The 20,512-nt window shown below is 42.1% G+C and overlaps 1 protein-coding gene across 1 annotated transcript; it reads right to left on the reverse strand.

Annotated features, from left to right (window-relative positions):
* Positions 1–16,047: 16,047 nt before the first annotated feature.
* On the reverse strand, positions 16,048–18,877 carry LOC148034665 (GRAS family transcription factor). Its single transcript, XM_087679618.1, has one exon. The coding sequence runs from the start codon at positions 18,316–18,318 to the stop codon at positions 16,261–16,263; it is 2,058 nt and encodes a 685-aa protein (XP_087535744.1). The 5' UTR covers positions 18,319–18,877; the 3' UTR covers positions 16,048–16,260.
* Positions 18,878–20,512: the final 1,635 nt, after the last annotated feature.

Below are 20,512 nucleotides of genomic sequence, written 5' to 3' on the forward strand. Positions count from 1 at the left end.
CGAAGCGTCGATGTGAACATGGACGACAATTGTCTAGTTTGGGGCTTGTAGTGGTGTAGTGGTTAGAGCCTTTTTCAATTCCTCATGTGTGCATTGGCATTCCTCAGTCCACTCGAATATAATCGACAACTTGTATAGAGGTCTAGCAGTCAATGCATAGTTCAACACAAAAGTGCCGATAGTATCCCATGTGGCCTAGGAAGCATTGAACTCCCTTGTAATCTGGGTGGTGGAAGATCAACAATAACCCTGATTTTCAAGAAGTCTGTATGGCAATGTGGTTCTTCAACACCACGTGCCCTAGGATGCATCCGTACTTTACCCAAAACTAGCACTTCAAGGGGTTCAATGAGAGGCGATATAACCGATATCATTCAAAGAGTGCTCGGAGCTTATCTAAGTGTTCCTTCCATGTAGAGTGAACACACAAATCATCTATGAAAACCTCTAACTCCTTCCTAAGCATGTCTTTGAAGATGGCACACATGAGCCTCTTGAAGATAGCTGGTGTATTAGTCAACCCAAAGGGCATGACTATGTAGGCAAAGACACCCCACTCAATGGCGAATGCAATCTTATGCCTATTGTCAAGATGCACTTGCACTTGATTGTATCCTAAGAAGCCATGTAGGAAACTATAGGCTTCTTTACCAACCACTCTCTCGAGCATGTGCTTAGTGTATGGCAATAGATAATTGTCTCTCTTCGTAGCAACATTTACCTTCTTGTAGTTGACGCACACTTTGATCTTTTTGTTCTTTTTCAGCACAATCACTATGGGTGAGACCCAACCCGTGTGCTCAATCTTGTAAATGAATCCTATGTTGAGATATCGAGCTCCACTCGTGATATGCCAGGGTGACTGTTGTGCATTTATGTCACCGACTTGTCAGTTGTAGATGCGGTTGGTACACCGCCCATGAATAATAGCTACATGATAGCTATCCTTATCTACTCTAGTTCGTGGCTCAGTTAGTATGCCACCTTAGTTAGTTGAGTTTGGTTTGAGACCCATATATAGGGTTCTTCTATTTCTTTGTACGAGAGTTCTTTTGGCTTACACAACTAAGAAGAGGAAAACTGTTTTCAGCCTCCTCCCTTGTGTGTATTCCTCCATTGTGCAAGCAAGAAAGCTACAAGTGAGACTCCTTCCTTCTCTCCCACAATCTTGACATGGTATCAGAGCCTTGTTCGTGGTAAGGAGCTCAAGAAAGCAAGCCAAGCTCGCGGTGTTCTGGTAAGAGGAGCAGTGTTGCGTTCATTTTCTGTTTTGGGAGCAGATCTCTATAGGTAGCACAGCCGGAAAGTGCAGGAGTGCATTGCCTTAGGTTGAGATGCCTTTCGCGGTGAAGCAAGAGGGTAGTATATGCTGTGGGACAAGGCTTTAGCCCTAGGCGACCCTGTTTTTTTGATTTGAGGCCATTTCGGGGCCTGTTTTGGAGGCGGAAGTTTTCTGCACGCACTCAGAAAAAGGCCCAGTTTTATGCTGTGCAGCCACTGTTCTACAGGTCGGTGAAAAGTTACTGTAGAAATTGCATCGTATGCTTGTGCGCAGAGACATTGGGAGTTACAGAATCATCCCTGTTGCCTGTTGATGCAAAATCGTCACTAGGAAGTGACTGTGTGGTCAAATACCACTTTCGCCAGTTTTGCAGATTTGCCGTGTTCTTTGCAGTGACAGAATTTTTTACAGTGTTTTGTAATGGCGTCTGATTCTCTTTCACAGATTGTCACTGAAAAGCTTGACAAGAACAACTTCCAAGCATGGAAGTTTAGAATGACGAATTTCCTTATGGGAAAAGGATATTGGAAATTTGTTGCAGGAAATGAAGAAGAACCAGTTCTTCCTTATGTTCCCAATCAACATGCAGGCATTTAAAGCATGGCATGAGTGAGCCAGGAAAGTTATGTACTGGCTGTCTATCAGCATTTCAGACTCTATGATTGTGCATATTCAAGATGCAAGTACGCCAAAGGAGGCATGGGATACTTTGTCAAAAATTTATAGCACAAATACGCAAGCCAGGAAAATGCAGCTCAAGCAAGAGTTGCATAATGTGCAAAGAGAAAGTATGAGCATCAATGACTACCACATGAAGGTGAAGAAGATTGCAAATGCACTTGCTTCCATTGGGTCTCCAGTGGAAGATGATGATTTAGTTTCTGTGACCTTGAATGGTCTAGGAAAGGATTATGCACAGTTTCGGACATCCATTTCAGTTCGTGAAAGATTTCTTGATATTGAGGAGTTGATTGCTCTTCTAATTTCTGAGGAGCAGAGAAATGGTAGTGCATCTTCTTCAGGAGGAACTTCAAAAGAAGCTATCTTCTACTCAAATGCTGGAAGAGGTAGAGGCAGAGGTAGAGGAGGCCGATTTGGAGGCCGTGGTAGAAATCAGAATATACAGCAAACTCAAGAAAACCAGTCCTATGGAGGAGGACGTGGTAACTCTAGAGGCAGGGGGAGCCAAAGAGGTCGTGGTGGATGGCAAAGAGGCCAAAATGCAAACAGTAATGTTGAATGCTACTACTGTGGTAAAATGGGTCATATGGCTAAAGACTGCTATAAAAAGCAGAATGACATCATGAATGGAAAACTGCAACAAGGGAATTATGCATCTTCTAATAGACAGGGTGATGACAGAAATGAGCATTTGTTTATGGTGCAGCACATGAACAATTCTGTGACAAGTACAGAAGAAAGCAATGATGTATGGTATGTTGACTCAGGTGAATCAAACCACATGACAGGTCATGCAGAATGGATAGAGGATACAAGGAAAATGGAAAAACCAGGATTTGTGGAGACTGGAGATGATACTGCACATCCTATTGTGCAGATTGGAAAAATTCCTTTGTCTATGCAAGATGGAAAATAGAAATACCTGTCTGATGTATTTCATGTCCCAAACATCACCAAGAATCTGGTTTCTGTTGGTCAAATGGTTGAGCAGGGCTTGCAGGTCAGATTTAATCCTCATGGATGCTTTGTTGAGGATATGAAAAATAAAGGTCGCTTGATAGCAAAAGGAAAGAAGAAGGGCAGAATGTTTACGTTGGATACAGACATGTCTAAATTGAGTACAACAATGTTTGCACATGGGACCGGTGTAGTTGCAGATATTGATATCTGGCATAAACGCATTGGTCATGTTAATGTACAACGACTTAAATCAATGCAGGCCCAAAATATTGTTGCAGGATTGTCCAAATTCAAGGTTGCAGAAATGCATAAGGTATGTGAAGCCTGTCAGTTTGGAAAACAGGCAAGGAAACCATTTCCTAGACATGTTCAAGAGAGGAAGAAGCCATTGGAATTAATCCACTCTGATGTGTGGACTACTAAAGCTGCATCTCTTGGAGGCTGTCATTATTTTGTCAGTTTTATTGATGACTATAGCAGAAAAGTTTGGGTGTATTTCATGAAAAAGAAAAGTGAAGTTTTTGGGCATTTCAAAACTCTTAAAGCTATGGTTGAAAAAGAAACAGGTCTGCAAATAAAATGCCTAAGGTCAGATGGAGGGGGAGAGTACCTCTCAAATGAGTTTCCAAGGTTCCTGCAGGAGCATGGCATAAAGCAGCAATATTCATGCAGTCATACCCCACAACAAAATGGAATTGCAGAAAGGAAAAACAGGCATATTGGAGAAGTATCTCGTGCCATGCTCAATGAAAAAGACTTGCCAGATTTTTATTGGGCTGAGGCAGTTGCTACAGCAGTCTACATAATGAACAGGACTCCCACTACAGCAATACATGGGATGACTCCAGAGGAGAGGTATACTGGTAGGAAACCAGATATTTCTCATTTGAAAATTTTTGGTTGCATTGCCTATGTACATGTGCCAGATGAGTTGAGATCCAAGTTGGATCCAAAAGCTGAGAAGTGCATCTTTATTGGTTACTCTCTGCAGAGCAAAAAGGGTATAGATGCTATAACCCTTCTACTCGTAGGTTTACAGTGAGCAGAGATGTTGTTTTTTATGAGATGAGTAGCTGGTATAAACCAGTAAATGTGATTGATGATGTAGATGCACAAAATGGTAATGCTGCACAGAATTCACAGCAGCAGTCACAAAATATTAGTGGACCTGGAGCGTCCTCTAGCAGTGGTTCACATTCTTCGCCATGGACAGGCATATTGAGATCAGGAGAATCTTCTCAAGGCAATGCAGATAGTGGTATGCAGGTATCACGAAAAGGAAAAGAGAAGGTTGATCAGCCCATGTTTGATGTGAATGCAGGTCACTCTTATGTGGATGGTGAATCTAGTGGCTCAGAACAGAGCATTGATGATGAGTTGGGTATTCCTTCTATTGTTACACCTGGAGTAAGAAAGACCAGGGATGTTTTGAGAGCACCTGGGAGTGAACCTACTTTGCGCAGATCTACGAGAGCTAGGTATCCTGTGGATAGGCTGAAATATGATGGATTTACAGCCATTCACTATGCATATATGGTCAAAGTGATACAGGAACCAGAACCCACTTCTTTTGAGCAAGCCATGGGAAAAGAAAAATGGGAGAAAGCCATGGATGAAGAAATGGATGCCTTGGAAGCAAATGCTACATGGGAATTGGTACCTTTGCCTAAAGGTAAGAATGCAATTGGCTGTAAGTGGGTGTATAAGGTGAAGCACAATGCAGATGGTTCTGTGAACAGATACAAGGCAAGATTAGTAGTCAAGGGTTATGCACAAACATATGGCATTGACTATGAAGAAACATTCAGTTCGGTTGCAAGGATGGCAACCGTAAGAGCAGTCATTGCTATGGCTGCATCAAAGGGATGGTCTTTACATCAGATGGATGTAAAGAATTCCTTCTTGCATGGTGATTTGCAAGAAGAGGTCTATATGGAGCAGCCACCAGGTTATGTGCATACTGTTCATCCTGAGTTTGTTTGCAGGTTGAAAAAAGCCTTGTATGGCTTGAAGCAAGCACCTAGAGCATGGTCTGACAAGATAGGACAGTATCTTGTCACTATTGGCTTTCAGATTTCCAAGGCAGATTTCTCACTTTATGTGAGAAAAACAAAGAAAGGTATTATGCTACTTGTCATTTATGTTGATCATTTGATTATGATAAGTGACAGTGATGAAGATATCCTTCATGTGAAAATGCTATTGAAGCAGAAGTTTGAGATGAAGGATTTGGGAGAGCTGCGTTATTTCTTGGGCATTGAGGTGATTAGATCACCAAGTGGGATACAGCTCTTGCAGAGGCAATATGGATTGGACATGCTGTCTAAATATGGGATGATAGGCTGTAAGCCTATTTCAGTTCCTTTGGAGCAGAATGTGAAGCTGAGTGCAGATGCAGGTGAGCTTCTGGAAGACCCTACTATGTACAGACGCATAGTAGGAAGTTTGATTTATATGACTATTACCAGGCCAGATTTGAGCTATGCTGTTGGATTGGTAAGTCGATTTATGCAGGCTCCAAGGAAACCACATTTGGATGCGGCTAGACGCATACTCAAGTATGTGAAGTCCACATTGCAGTATGGACTATTTTATGAGACTGGGGTTCAGATACAGTTGCATGGATACATTGATGCTGATTGGGCTGGTAGTATTTCTGATAGACGATCTACCAGTGGATATGTGTTCTCTTTTGGGAGTGCTGCAGTCACTTGGAGCAGCAAGAAATAGCCTACAGTTGCCTTGTCGAGCACAGAGGCTGAGTACAGGGGCGCAGCAATGGTTGCATGTGAGGTAGCTTGGTTGCATAAGCTACTTTATGATATGCATCAGTCTACAGATGGGCCAGTTGTCATTTATTGTGACAACATGAGTAGTATACACTTGGCAAATAACCCAATCTATCATGCTAGAACAAAGCACATTGAGGTGCATTATCACTATGTGCGAGAGAGGGTTTTACTAGGTCTTATTGATCTAGTTTATGTCAGCACAGAGGATCAGGTAGCTCACATATTCACGAAGGCATTAGGCGCAGAGAAGCTGCGCAAGTTCAGAGACCTGCTTGGTGTGCAAGAATTGGGATTGAGCTCGAGGGGGAGTGTTGAGATATCGAGCTCCACTCGTGATATGCCAGGGTGACCGTTGTACATTTATGTCACCGACTTGTCAGTTGTAGATGCGGTTGGTACACTGCCCATGAATAATAGCTACATGATAGCTATCCTTATCTACTCTAGTTCGTGGCTCAGTTAGTATGCCACCTTAGCTAGTTGAGTTTGGTTTGAGACCCATATATAGGGTTCTTCTATTTCTTTGTACGAGAGTTCTTTTGGCTTACACAACTAAGAAGAGGAAAACTGTTTTCAGCCTCCACCCTTGTGTGTATTTCCCCATTGTGCAAGCAAGAAAGCTACAAGTGAGACTCCTTCCTTCTCTCCCACAATCTTGACATCCTACTCTCAACAGCGTATCAATCTCTTCTTTTACTATGTGAGCATGCTTGGGATTCATTGGATACAGTTGTTGCTTGACTAGTGTTGCATCGGGTGTCATGGGTATGTTGTGAGTCACCACACTCGGATCTACCCCTTTTAGCTCATCAAGGGACCAAGCAAACACGTCTATATACTCTCGCAAGAGAGCAATGAGACTTGCTTCCTCTTCCTCAGTCAAGTCATTGGCTATAAAGACAGAGGTTGGGGCGTCTCCCCTTCCTTGGCTAAATTTACCTCCTTGACCTTAGCAGATCCTTCTATTGGTTTTCTGGCTTGCCCTTGGCATTTGTCTCCTAGCAAGATCACTACCCTATTACCTTTTTTGAACTTTGTGAATAGCTTTGGTAGGTCTTGCAATTTTCTTTGCTCATTAGCCTCTATGGTTCCTTGGGTTGCTTCCTCCTTCAATCTTCAGTGCCTTAGGTGAATAGGTAGGTCCCCTTTGGTGTATCTAGTCTTAGGAGGTTGAGATATTTCATGATCACTATTTGAGCTTACTTCCTGACTCAAAATCAAACTCTCCATCTTCACTAGAAGAGCGAGACTCTCCTGGAGGTCACAGCTCAGTGGGTGAATTCATCCTAAATAATGGTGTGGCAGTTGGACTAGGCCTACTTGCTCGTAAGCCATCACTCCTATGTGTTTCAACCATGTGAGATCGAAATCCATGCTCATGACTCCTTTCTCAATCCTAAAAACATTCTCAATCCATGCTCATGACTCCTTTCTCAATCCTAAAAACATTCTCAATCCATGCTCATGACTCCTTTCTCAATCCTACGTGTTTCAACCATGTGCGATCGCAATCCATGCTCATGACTCCTTTCTCAATCCTAAAAACATTCTTTTTGCTTGGTTTGGAGTCTGCTCGTATTTGTTCTATCAATCGTCCCTCAATGTCATATTCTTTGGTATCCATCTCTCCTTCACTTTGGTCACTAAGGGAACAACAATCCTCGTATTCATCGTTAGCGCCATCTTCATCGGACTGCTTGTTATCTCCTAAGTCTTAAAATGACGACTCCTTTTCGTCGGTGAGTAAGACCCAATTGTACATCAAGTTTAAATCTTACACTTTGGTCCATCGCCACTTAGGTTTGCCCAAGAGATCTTGGAGAGGTTTAAGGTTAGCGGTTGGGTTGCTTGCTAGCTTGTTTGTTAGATGCTCTAGGATCTCAAGGAGTTCTTGCTTGTTTCTAGGGATATGGAATTGGACAGGGTTTGGTCATTCGCTTGAGCTTTTAGCCATCATGCAGATCAGCACTAAAGGTTTGTCTTTGGGCTTACCAATTGTCTTAGCAGCCTGCTCGTACTCCTCCTAGTTCCAGAATGGCCCATCGATAGTGGCTAGCACAAGCATCTAGTCTCGCTCATCTTCTCGACAAGAGATATTCTTAGTCAACTGCCTGTAAGATTTTCTAATGTGGGCATCACCCTTTAGCACGGTTGAGATGGTATCTAGGTTGACTAGTGTTGTCTTCCAAGTGTCCATCTCTACCGTCAGAAATTTCAAATTCCATACTTTTAATGGGCTATATGATGGCAAAATTGTTTTTTCTTTCATTAGTCACTTTGATGACTATTTTCATGAAGAGCAATATGCTGAAAAAGATAAAGTTAGATGCGTCACTAACCATCCAGCAAACAGAGCATCATTATGGTGGACTGTTGTCCGAAAGAGTATTGATTGTCCCTCTACCTAGGAGGCCTTTCAAAAGAAATTTTTGCAAAATTTCCTTCCACCTCAATTCCATGAAAAAGCAATCAAACAATGGGATTTCCTACAACAAAGAGATTGTGAATCCATCACGCAATACATTGAGCATTTTTGGAGTGTCTTACTACAACTTCGAACGCTTGAAGATGTTCCTGAGAGGCGATCCACAAGCACAAGTATATGTCCAGTTTGCTTGGTCACTTCTATGCGGAAGTGAATATGTTTAAGCCAAAGACTTTGGAGGATGCGATTTCTTTAGCCCATGATGCGAAAGAGGAAATTCGTGGAAGAGAAAAACGACCGCAACAATTTTTGACTAATGGTAACTTTGGTACAAAGAAATTCAATTCTAACTTTTGCAGATTCAATCAAAATCGCTTTGTTCCTTTTTCTTTCCGTAAGCACTGGACTCGACCTCTTGCTTTACCATCAAACACAAATTCAAACCCTAAGCCTTCTCTCCAGCCAAATCCCAACATACCCAAATTTCCAACCCTTACCAATAATGTCTCCAAAGCAAAGTCTATAGTTTTCTACAAGTGTCATCAACCTGGACACTTAACAATGAAATGTCAATCCAAGAAGCAAGCTGTTCAAATCAATCACTTGGGAGTGATTGAAGACAAGGACCGTGAAGATATGCCAGACTTCACTGAAGATGATGATGATATCGGTGATGCTTCAGATACTTTACCAGGTATGCCAAATCCTCATTTGTTATTAACAATGAAATGTTTTGTGTATTATCAAGAAAATATTGTTTTGCATGATGATGGAAGCACACATTATTTTATTTTTGCAAATTTGATAAAAGAATTGAATTTACCTACTATTCCAACTCATTATCGCATAAAGGTTGCATTCTTAGGTACTAGATACAATTGTACATAAGAAGTTCATGATTTAGAAATTGAAATTGGTGATTATGTTGAGCACAAAAATTTCTTGATTGTGCCTTTGCAAGCTAGTGATATTGTTTTAGGAATACCTTGGCATCACAAATATAATCCCGACATAGATTATTCCACACATTCCATGAAAACTCATTCTAATGAAAAACAAATCACATTATATGGATCGCACACATTTGATAATTTTCCCCTACTTAGTCACACACAGGCTAAATGTGCATTGAGAAAATGTAGCAAATCATACTTAGTATGGGTGAATGAAATTGAAGTTAAGAAAAATTATATGTATCCTAGGAATGCACAATTTTTTTCACAATTTAAAGATTATTTTGCTACTGATTTACCACCTAGTATACCACCTACACATCTTGACGACCATAAAATAGACATAATCCCAGGTTCTCAACCACCATGTAAAGCACCTTATAGACACAATCAGATTGAACAAAAAGAAATCCAAGCACAAGTTGAAGAACTATTGAACGAAGGACTCATTAGGCTCAATAGTTCTCCTTTCGGTACACCTGTCCTATTAGTTAAGAAGAAAAATAATACCTATAGGATGTACATCAACTATCGTGCCCTAAAGAATATCACTTTTAAGAATAGATATCCGATCCCTAGGGTAGATGACCTCATGGATAAACTACAAGGAGCCACTATTTTTAGCAAGATAGATCTTAAATTTGGATATCATCAAGTACGATTGGATACACCTCACATTTTCAAGGCTGCATTTAAAACTCAATTTGTTCATTATGAATTTCTTATTATGCCTTTTGGTTTGATCCATGCACCAGCTACATTCACTCGTATGATGAATCACATATTTTTAAAGTATCAAAAGTGTGTAAACTTTGATGCTATATTGGTTTTTAGTAAGAATGAGAATAAGCATTGTGATTATCTATCTTTGGTTTTTAAATTTGTTGAAAGAGAATCAATTATATGCTAACCCTGACAAGAGTAAAATTTTCCAAACCCAAATTCAATACTTAGGTCACATTGTTTCTTCTGATGGTATTCGTATTGATCCTAAAAAGATAGGGGCAATTTTGAATTGGACTATCCCTAAAAATGTGCATGAGTTACGTTCCTTCTTAGGTCTTGCCAGCTTTTATAGAAAATTTGTAAGAAAATTTTCATTGCTTGCATTGCCTTTGACGAAATTGTTAAAGAAAGGTGTTGTCTATCATTGGTTTGACAACCAACAAAAGTCTTTTGATTTATTAAAACATGCTTTAACACATGCACCAATTTTGCAATTACTTGATTTTAATCTATCATTCTTTCTAGTAATCACTGATGCTAGTGGATCATAAATAAGAGCTGTCCTCATGCAAGATTCACATCCCATAGTTTATTCTAGTTGCAAACTTAAACCCTCTGAACTGAAGTATTCCACCTATGATCAAGAATTGTTAGCTGTACTTCAAGCCTTACATCAATGGAAACACTATCTAATGGGATCCAAATTTATGATCAAAACTGACCAACAAAGTATCAAACATCTCCTTAGTCAGCCACAAATTTCTGATCGTCATATTAAATGGGCTACTTTCATTTAAAGTTTCCATCCACCTATCCAATATCAACCCGGAAGAGAGAATGTTGTGGCCGATGCATTGAGTAAAAGACCAAGTATCCATAATATTTATGTTCTATCTTTTGATTCCCCTTATTCCTATATGAAGGATACCTATGACCATGACCCCAGTTTTCAAGATGATTGGAACAAATTGGTTGCTAATAACTGGATTCCAATTGATTCTTTGTCTTATTCTAGTGGATTTATGTTTTATGAGAAAAGATTATGTGTCACTATTCAATTTAGATAATTTGTGTTGCACGAAATTCATTGTCCTCCATATCAAGGCCATATAGGTGTTATTTCCACTTTAAGAACATTGGTTGAAGATTTTTACTGGCCACAAATGGAATCCGATGTTTCTAACTTTGTTTATGAGTGTTTAATTTGTCAAAGAGTCAAGCGACACCATGGTAAGCAATATGGTTTGCCAATGCCTTTACCAATTCTTGAACGTCCATGGGAACATATTTCAATGGATTTTATAAACTGGTTTGCCTAACACACAAGCTAATCATGATATGATTTGGACTATAGTAGATTAATTTAGCAAACAAGCATATTTTTTACAATGTGAGAAAACGTTAACTGCATTTCAATCTGCACAATTGTTTTTTAAGATTATTTTCACTAACCATGGTTTGCCAAAAGTTATTATTTTTTATTGTGATTCTAGATTCTGTAGCAATTTTTGGACTACTTTGTTTGCTAATTTGGGTACTAAGATTAATTTCTCATCTGCATTCCATATCCTGAAACCAATGGGCAAACAGAAGCTACTAACAATACAATTATAGATCTCTTGCGTGCATATATAATTTCAAAACCACAAACATGGGATACACATTTACATCTACTTCAATTTGCATACAATAATACACCACACACAACTACTCATAAAGCACATTTTGAAATCATATATGGACATAGATAGCATACACCTGTTACATCATTGTCGAACAAAGTTAAAGCTGCTAATGATATTGCCAATATGCATGCTACTATTGTTGCTCAAGTTAAAAACATGGTTGCAAAAGCCCAACAATCATACACTAAACAAGCTTGTTATGTTAAATTAGCACCAAACAATCCCACCCCGGATGTATGATGCGAGGAGGCATATTCCATGGTGAATTCCATGAGGTTTTTATTCCATGGTGGATTTCGTGAGGTTTTTCGATGGATTCCATAAAACTAGGTTTTTCAGTGGATTCCGTAAAACTATATTTATTTGCCAAGGCTCGTACACAAGGTGGATTCCTTGTGCGAGAAGTTGATGGGGATGCTTATCCTTTTCGGGCGTCAGATTAATTTAATGTGCACATGGGTGATTCCACAACGGGTGATTCTACAAAATATATATTAAATAATAGACATTTATAAGTTTAGAGTGCACTCGAATTAAATTAAGGTTAGAATAGAGTTCCAACTTATTTTATTATTTTGTAGTTGAATACTGCTAGGTATTCTCTTTTGTGGGTTTTATCTTATGAATGCTTTAGTGATGTATAGAGCAGGCTACGGTGGCAATGGGAAGCACCATGCGATGGCGTGAATTCAAAATACTAGAAGAATTATCATTTTTTATGGGCGTGCACCTTATCACTAAAGGCGTGGCACCAATATTTATTTAGGTACGCCTATTTATTAAAGCTATTGACAATTATTTATTATTTTGTATGTGCATAGGCGCTCGGTTAAATACTCCATTATTTGACATTGTATTTGGGCATAACTCAACTTTTGGAACGCGCAAATGCTTTACTCTTTATTTAGGCAAAAGTAAACACAAAAGTCAAAAGCATGCTAAATTGTTAAGTGGACTATTTTTTAGCTTGGCGATTAATAAATCTATAGATACATGCCTTGTGAAGCACTCACACAAGGCATTGGGGGAGATTGCACCCAATTGGTCTTTTTGTCTCATATCGTGCAAACTCTCTTCTTGCTTTTATGAAGCTTTTGTAGAGTTCTTTGTTCTTGGGGACCTTCCGTCATTCACTACGCGCACATATAGCACCCGACCTATGCACCAGCAAATTTGTACATACCTCATGAAAATGAGACAACCATGGATTTTCTCAAAACGTTGCTTTGAACAACGAATCTATGCATGTTCGACATTAATGTGGTTACAATATACTCATAATTTGGAGTTAGCGATCACTTTTGAATTCACTTGGATTCTTTAATTACATGATTTTTATGTTTAAGTAAATATCTATGGTATTGAGCACATGTTCTAGTGACCTTTTGCATCATTTTGGGCTTCGTGCTTTCTTTAATTGAATGCCATGCTTTTGGCCTAATAATTTCTAACTCTTATATAATAAATATATTCTAAGGTTTATAAAAATAATAACCTAGCCTTTCACACCTTGCAAAACCATTACAACCAAATACATAAATTACAAGTGTGTATACAATAATTCCATGCCAAAGAAAACCCAAACATAAAAAATTATGTATTAGTAAAGCATCAAAGAATAATTAATTATTGTGCGTTAAATTGCACTTTGTACTTAATAATTCATATGCATAACTCCATCTCTTAATAAGCTCATTATAATACAAAATACATTAGTTTCCTACCATCTATCTACTAGGCACAATGTGGCCAATATCATACATAGCGCTTCGCATAACAAGTCACAAATCATTCGATAAATAAGCAATGGAAATTTACAAGAATCAATGATTTAAAATCTTCTTATTTTCATAGCAATTATCATAACATTTCCTAGGGGTTAAAAAGTAACTTTTCTCGCTTTTGTTCTTTGATATAGTAAAATACCCTTTGCTAAAGAAGATTGAGCAACTCGTGTGGAAGGGCACACTCAAGGGTTTATTACTCATTGATAGAGAGCAACTCACCTAACAATTATTGGCTGATAATAAGAAGACAAAGCTAATATATTAGTATGTAATTGTTGAAGAGATAGGATTCCAATCAGCCAAGTGCACTATTGGATCATGGCATGTTCCATTCAAGGGGGTCGTTGGTTAGGAGGATAAACAATGCCATTAAAATCCATATCTAAGGCTTGAAGGTTGCCATGCCAACAAGATGGTGGCCATATAGAAAGAAATGATTAAGGATGTCAATTGGCATGGCAACTCTGATAGGAGAGGAGACTCATCTCTCAATCGAACGATATGGAGCTTTGATAGAGCCTTCAAGATGGACAATCTATGCCTCTCTAGGAAAATGCCAAATTATCCAAGTCTCTTTATCTAAAAGGTATCAAAATTTGAGAAGATCTTTAGCACCCTTCTCAACTTAGGTGGATCAAGGAAGAGGAAATTGCGCAAAGGTGGGGGGATCAAGGAAGAGGAAATTGCGCAAAGGTGGGGACTTACAAAGAGGGATGGTTGAGATAGATCATCTAACAGAAGAAACAAGTGTGGCCAACTTCTTATATCAACAAATTGCTTCACACCCCTTTAAGTGCCACAAGGTTGAATGTGGCAACACCCTCATGGGAGTGTGAAAGACAAGGAGACTTCCAATTTGACGAGGGTTACCTCACCTTGGAGGTCCAAGAATATTGGAAGAAGAAATTCCCAAGAACCTAAACTTACGATGGGAAAAATGAGAATTAGGAGGATTTGGCACTACACACCATCTCGATGATTAAATTTGATCTTACAGAAGGTTCTAATGAACAAGTACCCACCAACTACTAGGGAGGGATTGCACAAGAGTAGAGTTGTCTCCCCCATGTGCCCCCTTTGAAAGAGATAAGAAGAAATACCCCTCACTTGCTTTAGGAGTGTCATGAAGCCAAAAGTTTGTGGAAGCATGGAGACAATAGGTTTCCATGCTAAGACAATTCTCTTTGGAGATGCAAGCCAACTCAATGAAGGTTCAATGAAGATTTGGAACATCATATGAGAAATTACCATAAAGTCCATATGGAACTCCAAAGTGTTCAAGAGAGTGCCTAATATATCTTATCTCAACAAGCTAGCATGCAGGGAGGCCTTGGTAGTCAATGGACTTAGGAAGAAATATGCTTAGGGAGGCCTTGGTAGTCAATGCACTTAGGAAGAAAGATGTTTAGTTTCAAGCAATGTACAAGTTTTTCAAGAGATACAACTAAACTCATTTCTAGCCATGGAGCATCCCCCGCTTTAGTGAATTGATGTAAATAATTAATACTAATTCACATTAGACAAAAAAATGCTTGTTCAAGGATTATCTTATATATGGCAACTCCTTGTTTGAGGTTTAGGTTCTTCACACTTTCGTAGTTTGTTGGTCAAGTTCTTCACCCTTGGCTTTATTGTTTGAGGAAGAAAGATGTTTAGTTTCAAGCAATGTACAAGTTTTTGAAGAGATACAACTAAACTCATTTCTAGCCATGGAGCATCCCCCGCTTTAGTGAATTGATGTAAATAATTAATACTAATTCACATTAGACAAAAAAATGCTTGTTCAAGGATTATCTTATATATGGCAACTCCTTGTTTGAGGTTTAGGTTCTTCACACTTTCGTAGTTTGTTGGTCAAGTTCTTCACCCTTGGCTTTATTGTTTGTTTGGGCTTTTGGCTTAATGGTTTCTAAGAAACATTGTTTTCTTGAGATTGTGCATTTAACAAATAAAAAGTATGTTGGTTGAAAGTTCTCTTTCTTCACACTTTTCTCTCATATGTTTGTGGATGATAATATATTTGCTCATTTTTCACACCAATCATGTTGCATTTACATTCTTGAGGATTTCTCATAACGCATCATAGCATTTAAAGCAACATGTCAAAATATGACTTTAATGACATTCATTGAATTCCCTATCAATCAACATCCTTATCTTGTCATGCGTTGCAAACTTTATTGACATTCTTACCTTGTCCTACATAGGTAGACAACTAGACATCCTAATTTATCATCAATAGCTAACTTTACTTGTCATCCATAACTAGCTTTATTGTGACATCATGTCAAATAGTCTACACTTTATGATATGATGGAGCCAAAGTAGGATGATTTGATCACGAGTGTGTGCTTGCCCCACTTGTACTAAAATAAATAGAAAACTACTTCTTTTATAGTCATCAATAAAAACCATGAAAGAGAGCTCAAAGCTTGCTATCTTTTCCCCTAGATCAATGATTCAATGCCTTTTGTCCTCTTGCTTCAAGAAAATCACAAATGCTTTTGGATTACTCCAAACATGTAAAGAGCACACACACACTCAACACACATTCTCTCTACTACATATCACTAGCAAATGAATCCAAGTGCTCTCCATTTGTCTCTTTCTTTCCCTTTGTCTTTTCCTAGACACCATGCACAATAATTTTAGGTTCAACGTGCATGGAGGAAGGCACATACATTCAAACTAGACATCATATACTACTAGAGTTGCAAAGCCACGTACTATAATTAGAGTTGCAAAGCAATGTAGAAAGGGAAAAAAAAAAAGAGGGAAACATGGTATTCACAATGTTGAATATGTGTACATATAGGTTGAAAATTAGTTATCAGGTTGGAAGGAACCTTAAGGATGTATGGAAATGGAGGTTATCCTCCATGAATTTATGGTCGTAAAAGAGCTGATCGATGATCAATGTAGGGGGTGGATATGTATATTAGTAGAAAATGGGGGGAGAACGATTATGGTTATGAGGCGGGGGGACTGGAGGGAGGCAGGGTGGTCCAGGAAGAGACTGTGATAAGGGGCTTGTTCTGCCAGCCAAGGGAGAGGGAGAGCCGCGAGGGCGCCTCGGAGAGGGTGAAGGTGTCCCGGAAGTGCCAGAGGAGGATGCCGGCCTGGCTGACAGCGTACTGGCTGAGAGGCACAGCGCGGAAGCCGGCGGACTCCATGGCGGCGCGCCAGCGATCATGCGACCGCAGGCGGCGCCGCCGCGGGTCGTCATCGGCGCTGCCCACCATGCTGAGGATGCGCTCCCCCAGCAGCCACCATTCCATGCGGAGGCGGTGCGGACACTCCCGCCCCATCCCAGCCTCCAGGGAGTCGAACATGGCCGAAAAAAAGTGAAGGGCCGCCACGAACCGCTTCTGAAAGGGCCCCCCGTCCAGCTGGGCGTCCATCTCCGCCACCGTCACCACGCGTGGCGCCAGCTGACATGCCACGTGCAGCACCCGTGCCAGCTGGACACCTTCCTTCTCCCCCCCAAGCAGGTTGCAGAGCTCCAGCATGAAATTGACGGCCACTATCTCGCCCTCCCGCACCCCGATCATCTCCGCGCTCAGCTCTGGGTCCGCCAGCCCCGCCTCCCCCGCCCGGAACTCCACCTCTAAATCGAGGCTCCGCCCGAACTCCACCAACCTCCGCCCCGTCGCCGCCAGCGACTCCACCGGCGGCCGTTCACCCAGCTCCGGCGATGCGATCCCTGTGATCCTCACCCTCCGCGGCCGGCTCGCACCCGCTGCCAGCGCCTGCAGCAGCGCCGCCCACTGCACCCCCTGCGAGATGCCGAAATCCACGATGTGCACGCTCTCCCCGCCCTCGATCGCCTCCAGGATCGCCTGGTTGGCCGTCAGTTGCGCAAAAGTAAAGTACGGGCAGGCGTCTGTAAGGGCCATGTGCGCGAGGGTAAGGTCCCGCGGGGAGACTGGCTCGTCAAAGCGGTGCGGTGGAGGCAGCGGTGGCGGCGCGACATCGCAGCGGGAGGTGGTGAGCCGCACGGACAGGGCGTCTGTGAAGTAGGCTGCGAGCCTTTGAATGGGATCTCCGGTCCGGCTCGAGAGCTCCCGCAGCTTCGGTATAACGGCGCTTGCAGACTCCGGGTCTGTGTCGATGCTCTTGGCGCACTCCAGCAGGTACTGCATCAGCTGCACCCCGTGTTCAGGCACCTTGGCCACCATCGCTGATCTGGTGCTGCTTTGCGGCCCCCACGGCTGCCCCCTGTACCTCATTTCACTCGCCATCAGGCCCTGCGATGACGTCGGCGAGCACCCTGGCTCCGGTGCACTCCATGGCGGCGACATACCATCCGAGAGGCTCATTCCCTGCTGCTGCAGCAAACATCTCTTCGCTTCCTCTAGCACTGTGAAGCCATCCGGGAGAGCTTCCTCTGCCGGCGTGCACGGATAGCACGAGTTTGTCGTTGTCGCTGCCTCCGAACTCTGACTGGACTCGCATGGATTCGTCTCGAAATAGCATACCATGCCATCATCCCCATCATCGCACATGAGACAATCCATCCATTCCGACGACATCGCATCCACTTCGTAGGGGTCTCCAGCCATCGTTGCGGTTGCAGAAGTTGATGGAAAGAAGGCTAAGGACTCATCCAGCGCCCCTCCTCCCTTGGACAGTGGGGTATCAACCGACATGCTGGGCAGGATGGGTGGGGGGTGAGAAAGGGCAGGGAGGTCCAAAGCTGAAGGTGCCTCATCGAGAAGGGAGGTGGAGCTAGAGGGATTGAAGTCATACAAGGAGTCAGTGTAGAAGCCAGAGGAAGAATTAGCAGCAGGAGATTGATCTATTGGAAGAGGATTACAGGGAGCAGTGAGAGCAGGGAGAGCTTGATGATGATACTGTTGTTGTTGAAGATGGGACTGCTGATGGCCGTTATGATGATGCTGTTGCTGCTGCTGCTGCTGCACAAGCTGCTGAGCCAACGCCATCAAAGACGCCTCCGACCTAGCGGATGTGGCCATCGGCAGGTGATAGGCCATCAGATTGTTGTTATCTGCACATAGAGGTGCCATCTCTGTCACACCCCTTTTTGAATAAAACCTGTTTGTTTGTTTTCTTTAGCCTTCAAAAGAGAAAAGGAATCAGCACAGAGCTTCCGAAACAGTTTGGCTTGCTTGTGATGGTTAGCTAAGTCTCCAAATATAGATGAGGAAATTGAGACGAGGCAAATGGGGCAATGAAGCAAAAAGAAAAAACATCAGCCATTGCCCTCCTTGTGTGGAGTGGCAGAATGGGTGGAGACGAAACCCATTCAACAGAATAACGAGGGGAGGAAAACTAAAAGGGAAATCAAGGAATGAGTGTGGTGGGGTGGGGTGAGGAGTTTGAGTAGAGCTATGGCAAAGGAGAAAGGGTTTATGGGGAAACAAAGAAGCAAGCAAGGTATGGCGATGAAGGAAGCAAGGGAAAAGGGAGGATGGGTTAAATAACTAGGAATATGGAATATGAGGCTAGCTGTAGAGGACGGGGATGAAGCAAGGGAGCACGCAGGAGAAGTGGAGCAGGCAGCTATGGCGGATGTGAGAGAGAGAGGTTTGCAACGGCAACTGACAGGAGAGAGGAGGAGCAGTAACATGGAGGGAAACGTTGGGCGATACATATATATATATATGTATATATACACGTGTATTTTTTATTATTTCAGGTTTTTTGGGGCTGATAATTGATTGATTGATGATGAATGATGATGGAAATAAGTCTGGAGAAAAACAACCCCCATCTGACGGTGTCCTGGCTTTTTCAGGAAAAAGGCTTTTAAAAAATTTAATAAAGCGGGGCCCTTTTGCCTGGCCCCAACCTTTGGTGGGCCTCACCGCCCCGGAAAAGAATGACCGACCAGTTGTACCCCATCCAATTCGAAAATCGACACATCCAGTACTCACCGGACCCCACTCAGGCCACACCCCCACCCCCCAAAAACAACGCTCCGGCCCTTTTGCCAAAGTCCTTTCTCGATCGCAAAAACCTTTCAAATATCGTTCATTAATGCCTTTAGTGACCTGTGATCTAGACGTTGCTTGCTTTTAACCATATTTTTCGGTTTTATAGTAGATGATAATGTACTACTTCACGTACTGCCCCAACCAATGTGCAAAAGGTCCACAAAGAGCTAATTATTCGCCACATCTCTCAAATTTAGTAAGTTCATGTCCATTATAATTATAATGCTAGGGCAAGGGGGGCTGAATCAGTGACACCTATGGGCCTTGGCAATGGCAAAAGAATGCCGGGTACCCTATACTCCATCTACAAATCGGTGAGGTGAAGGAGCTACAAGCACCCTGGGTGGACACCGCCTCAAAGTGCATCCAAGCAAGCGGTTCAAGCAAAGCAATGCAAACAAACCAAGGAAAAAAAATGGTAAATTTGGTGTCATTCTTCCCAAGATTGGCATGCACCATTGAAAGGAAGAATTTGGTGTCATTCCATATACCCAATAGTGAACCCTCTCATGTGCAGCGTCATGAGGGTGTAGTCATGGGATGTACTTACATTGTACCATTTCTTTGATTGAATAATACAAGAGTATACCTTGCTCTCACATATCGTGTTGCCTTTTTGTGCTGTGTTGAGTGAGTAACGAGTGCAAGTGCATCACACTTGGTATCAAAGCAACTCTTGCTCGGAGTGAAGGAGTACTCACGGAAGCAAGAGAAAAGAATCCAGTGCCCCAAAGAGAATGAGCCGAAATGACCCACATCATGTCGCCCCACGTCGCAACGCCCATAGCGCGTTGACCCGTCACATCATCCCACGTCCCGTCGACCCCATCGCGTCAACCCTCGTCGTGACGACTCCCGTCGCGTTTGACCCACGTCGCACCGACCTCGGCGTGATACCCCGGCATAGCAACTCTGACACCACCAATCATCTGAAGACATGATGCGACTTCCCCGCGACACAACCACCATCCCAAAGGCGAAACACGACTTTTCCGCATCGATAACCCCATCGACCACATGGAGGATGATAGAGAGAATGTACCCATCCCAACAATGGAAGAGAGAAAGAAGAGTAGAGGGCAAGAGTGGAGAGTGACCTAAGAGGAGAAGGTAGCCGGATTAGAGAGACGGTTGGAGGGCATGTCAGGCATGCTAGAGTCAAATTGAAGGAACATGCAAATGAAGGAAGAGAAAGAGGAAAGAAGAAAATTAGAAGTGGAGCAAGGCTATAGAGAATGGGTGCTACAACAACAAGAAGAGGAGA

This window comes from Lygodium microphyllum, chromosome 6, assembly GCF_053477565.2.
Source record: "Lygodium microphyllum isolate KBCC chromosome 6, Lygodium_microphyllum_v1.1.10, whole genome shotgun sequence".
NCBI classification, from domain to species: domain Eukaryota; kingdom Viridiplantae; phylum Streptophyta; class Polypodiopsida; order Schizaeales; family Lygodiaceae; genus Lygodium; species Lygodium microphyllum.

Excerpts from the sequence above, each read along its gene's own strand:
- LOC148034665 (XM_087679618.1), bottom strand. The coding sequence starts at position 18,318 with ATGGCACCTCTATGTGCAGATAACAACAATCTGATGGCCTATCACCTG.